A 4,886-nucleotide genomic window follows, 5' to 3' on the forward strand; every position below is an offset into this window, starting at 1 on the left:
ATATTTGCACAAAAAATATATTTAAAAATTTGTTTTCGTTTTGACTGAGACAGCACTGGTTGCCATTGTTTTTAAAAATTACTGCCCGCTTTTTCATACTTTTGACAATTTAATTTTTTTGTGTTTGTTAATTGTAATAACACTGTAGTTTTTTATATAATATAAGTTATTATATAAAAATATAAATTTAAAGACACGACCTAAAGGCCGACAAAATTAAAAAAGCCATTTAGATAGTAAAACAAAACATTAACAATGCAGATGTTAGACACAACTGTGGCAATAATTAATAATTAAAAAGTAGACTCAGTCCTCTAGCATAATTCCATTATGGGCTCTCAGCAAACTTATCATAAGACTAATATAACTACAACATATCTCAATAAGAGATTTGGATTTTTTTTTGTATAAGAACGCGATCAATAAATCAATCAATATATCCATGTCTTTATTTCAGTTAAAACTACTGAATTAAAAACTTTGTTTTTACATGATATATATATTAAATGTTGAAATTAAAAATTACATCCACTTATATATATTTTTATTGGGTACTATCCAAGTCTTACAAATGATAGGTGATTATATATATGTATATAGAAAAAAAAGCAAATTTTGTTTTATTATGCTTTTGATTTATTTGATGGTTTAAAGTTTAGCTGAAACACAAGGAAGAGCAAATTTATAAGTCTAACATTTAACATAAGTCTAACATAAGTTTAACATATAAGTCTAATAACATAATTTACATCGTCGAGTAGGTTTCAAATCGACAAATTTTCTGAAACGGGTTTTTGGATTTTGCAGTTATACTTGTTTGATGTAATCTCCACTTCTGTCTAATTTTTACATAATAAATGTAATTGTTAAGTATAAGTATAGATCCATAATTGTTATCTTAAGTATAGATCCATAACATTCATAAAAATAGATTCAAGTTTCAGATTTATTCGAGTCTCTTTATTCCAAATGTTAAAGTAAGTTCCAATTCTGAAGTGAGTTTTAATAATTCGCAAAAGTTTTATATATGATTAACAGTCCATTTAGTACTTGATGTGATAGGTCAAAAAAGTTGTACAATACTTAAGTATTTTTTCGTACAGATTGAATGGTCGCTTCTGTGAAGTTATTGTCCAGTATATAGCTTGATGGACCACATTTGCTGTAAAAGGTTTTCTGCAAGTGCTTACTAATGAAGGCGATAGAATCTATTAAAATTCACAAATTATCATTACAGACAGAATCCGACCTTTTATCATCTTCTTTAATTTTTTATTCAGTGATGTAGGAGATCCTTTTTGGATAAACATAAAGCAATTGTTGTTATCTAGCTTTTGTTACCTAAAAATTGGTGTTAGGAGAACAAAACAGGCCGGTTTCATTTCGTTCAAAATCTGCATAAAGACAATTCCGTTGGAATAATGATATAATTGTGGTGATCAGCAATTTTACTGCAGTAGGTATCTTGTTTATACGTTTAATAAGATCAAAACTAGATACAGCAGTACTTTGTTTACGTATACGGTAGACAGTATAGATAGTAAAGTTAATTCTGCGTACTTTTCAACATTGCTTTCTGTTCTTAAATATGACTCACCATTCAGTCCCAAATGTATTTTAGCTTAACATTCCGCTTGCTCTGTCATTTGGCTTCGTCTTTCTTGTCATGAAGCTAATGTATATTATAATAATAAGATCACAACCTCAATATACGGATTGGTATGAGTAACACTGAGTTCACAAATTTTTGTTGGTTATAAAATTAGTGTCTGCAGCATATTGGATACTATCTTTTTCAGAACGGTAATTAAGTTGTAAGTCATTTTCGGCATTATCATTAACTTTTTCTGTTTGAACAACTCTTTTCTCTTCAGTAACTGGAGAATTTTCTTTTAGAGAATTAAACAGGCGGTGCAGAGGTGTATACATATATGATCTAAGATACGGTTCCCAACAGTTTAGATGTGAGACCTTTTGATATTATCTTCAAAGATATTAACTGTTAGTTAGTTAATATATACTTCACAATAGTTCACATGACTGCAGTAACCTCACAATGTCTATAAGTTATCCATTATAATGACATCAGCTCTTCAAATTCATTTCTTGCAGAAACAGATTCGAAGAGAGATAATTTAACTTTTTAATCCTTCCTATTTCTATTCATTGTTGCTACTCAGGTTATCATACGGCTAGCGATACCTAAGTCAAAATAGACATTTAGTTTCGACTATTCGTACAGCTTCAAATATAGCTAAGCGTCATTTACTAACACTTGTATATACTTCTTCTATATTTTGAGTACACATTCGTGACGGTGATTTGCATGACATTAATATTATCGTGATACCAATAATGTTGTGTATTAAGAATACCACCAAGACTTCAAGACCAATAAAATCAGAATAGTAAGTAGTATGTGGCATAGATTTTTGATTAAATTTAGTGAGAAATATTCAAAATCAACATCGTTTTCTGCTGCATCCTTACTGCTTATTTACTTGCATAACTGGCATTGGATGGTTAAAAGTAAAACGTAACAGTACAGGTGATCATACCACCTGTCAAAAAGCCGAGTATCCTCTGCTGCCTTTTGTATGTACTGCATTGTGATTTTCTGACATTCTGTTGAGAAAGCCAATTTTTGCAAATGTGGTACTTTAATAGTCTTAAAATCTTTTCTTCTTATTCTAAAAGGAATACCAATGACTAATGATCTTCACAGAAATATGATTTGTTCTGCGGCAACATGATAATCAGTTGACAATAAGTTGAAAAAAATAAGTACGACAACTTTTAAAGTACTTTTTTTTTAACCAAATGGACTGAATTTCATATCTGCAATATTAAGAATTTTTAATATTTTAAACAATAATAATATTATGTAAATTGATATGATAAATATGAAATATTCTTATGAATACATACTTTAGTTAATTACGCATCAAATAGTATTTACCGTTTTCTCAATATAAAATTACTTACAAATACTTAACTTACATTTAATTTATGTTTCTTCATTTATTTGGAAATTGTGGTCCTCGATGAACTTAAAAAAGTCTTCGAGAATCTTCACTTTTGCTTGCATTATTTTAATTTTATATAATTCTAGTAAATACTCCTGCAAATGGTAAACATCAACTCCATCATCTGACTCTTCGTCGCTTTCTTCATCATCATCAGAGTCATAATCAGAATCATGCTCTGTCGGATCATAGTCAACATTAGGAGCATAGCCTCCTTCACTGTACTCATCATCATAGTAAGGATCATATTCAGCCCCAGAGCTACTTTCATCACTTTCATCATTTTCGGAATATTCCATATCATCATAATCAATGTTCAATTGATTTAGATGTAAAACATTTGGAACTTCATTAGTTGGTACAACACTAAATGAAAATTTAATTAAAAAAAACTATATATACAAAGTCCGACTTTCTACTTACTTGGGACAAATACTTTGATACATTTGAAATTTTGCCTTTTGCTCAGGTGTCTTTGCGGCCTCAGCACTAAATGCATTAAAAATAAAATATTTTTAATATTTTTTTCATATCAAATCTTTTTTATATTCACCTTTCTTCATATAAGTAGTCTTTTATAGCCATTATAGAATAAAAATAAATCAAACCATAATTTTGAACTTTCCCAAACCGTAAAATTTTGTATGACATAAAAAAAAATTTTTTTCTTAAAAGTAAATTTGACAACGATTCAAAAATAGAATCAATGACAGTTCGATTAAATTATTTGCTTTTCGGAATAAATTATTTTCTTCTTCTTGATTCTTCTTCTTGATTAGTGCTATTACGCACTTTTACTCTGTAATGGCTGGGGGGCTTATCTCTACCCCTAGGCTTTACCACTAGGTTTTAACTAGGCTAAGAAATCATATCATAAAATTATTATATTCATTTACAAAAAAAAAAAACTTGAAGAAATTATTTATTTATTATAACCGAAATTTGAAATATTTGACATATTGATGATACACAAAAATACAAAAAGGGAATCAGTATCACTCAAACTGTCAGACTGTCAACAGTTTGAAACAGAAATTTATAAATTTATTATTTATGTTAAAATTAGTGGATTTTTCCAATATTTTATAATATAAAACCTTCCCTGGGATATACTTAATAATTTCCCAAATTTTCCCGGTGATTGGATGTATGGTTTCTGAATCCGTCGAGTACAGACAGACACACATTCGTTTATATATATATAGATTAATAGATTAATATATACATATATATATTTATATATAACTCTTTTTTTCCTAGTTTTAATTAAGGAGAGATAATGGCACCTGGAGCAGTAAATATTTGATATCATTGAAAACTCTTACATTAAAGCATACTGTACTGCCTTTGCTGAACAAAGAAATTTTGAAATTAATCCTTTTAAAAATGTCTTACATAAGATGATACACATAAAACTATATGAAATCTCCGAAAAAAGAGTTCAGACCTCCACGGTTTAATAGAAGTAGCAGTAGGTTAACTCGAAAACGATGCAAACCAAAAAGTTGTGAGCTACTTAGTCCTCTTTTAGTCTAGTTATGCTATGTAAAGCCACATTAATACCCAACTGAAAATATGGCACTCAATTATGAGGAACAAAGAGTAAATCAAAAATAAATCAAAAGAGCAACAAACCATGAATCTAACAAAGTTTTAAGAATTTTATTCATCCAGAATAAAAAAAATATGCTCAGGTTTAAGTATTCCGAAAGGTTAGGCACCCATCTAAATCAACTTGTAGTTCATTAGACAATAGTGTCACAACCAAACATTAAAGAGATATCACATAATAGATATATCTTTTATGAATTAAACCATAATTTTAATATATCATGTATAATAGTTGGTCTCATTGGAAAC

At 28.8% G+C, this 4,886-nt stretch overlaps 1 protein-coding gene across 1 annotated transcript; it reads right to left on the bottom strand.

Annotated features, from left to right (window-relative positions):
* Positions 1 to 620: 620 nt before the first annotated feature.
* LOC119689411 lies at positions 621 to 3,689 on the bottom strand. Its single transcript, XM_038104238.1, has 4 exons — positions 3,580 to 3,689; positions 3,450 to 3,515; positions 3,001 to 3,392; positions 621 to 2,838 (listed from the first exon to the last, which is right to left on the bottom strand). The coding sequence occupies exons 1-3, from the start codon at positions 3,675 to 3,677 to the stop codon at positions 3,008 to 3,010; spliced, it is 549 nt and encodes a 182-aa protein (XP_037960166.1). The 5' UTR covers positions 3,678 to 3,689; the 3' UTR covers positions 621 to 2,838; positions 3,001 to 3,007.
* Between the last annotated feature and the right edge of the window lie 1,197 nt (positions 3,690 to 4,886).

The sequence above is a fragment of the Teleopsis dalmanni genome, chromosome X (assembly GCF_002237135.1).
Source record: "Teleopsis dalmanni isolate 2A chromosome X, ASM223713v2, whole genome shotgun sequence".
Taxonomy (NCBI): Eukaryota; Metazoa; Arthropoda; class Insecta; order Diptera; family Diopsidae; genus Teleopsis; species Teleopsis dalmanni.

What these genes read in the sequence shown, in the direction of transcription:
- LOC119689411 (XM_038104238.1), bottom strand. Translation starts at nt 3,677, where the DNA reads ATGTCATACAAAATTTTACGGTTTGGGAAAGTTCAAAATTATGGTTTG. An exon ending in GACTACTTATATGAAGAAAG is followed by an intron (nt 3,516 to 3,579) that starts GTGAATATAAAA and finishes TAATGCATTTAG; the next exon opens with TGCTGAGGCCGCAAAGACAC. An exon ending in TATCAAAGTATTTGTCCCAA is followed by an intron (nt 3,393 to 3,449) that starts GTAAGTAGAAAG and finishes ATTTTCATTTAG; the next exon opens with TGTTGTACCAACTAATGAAG.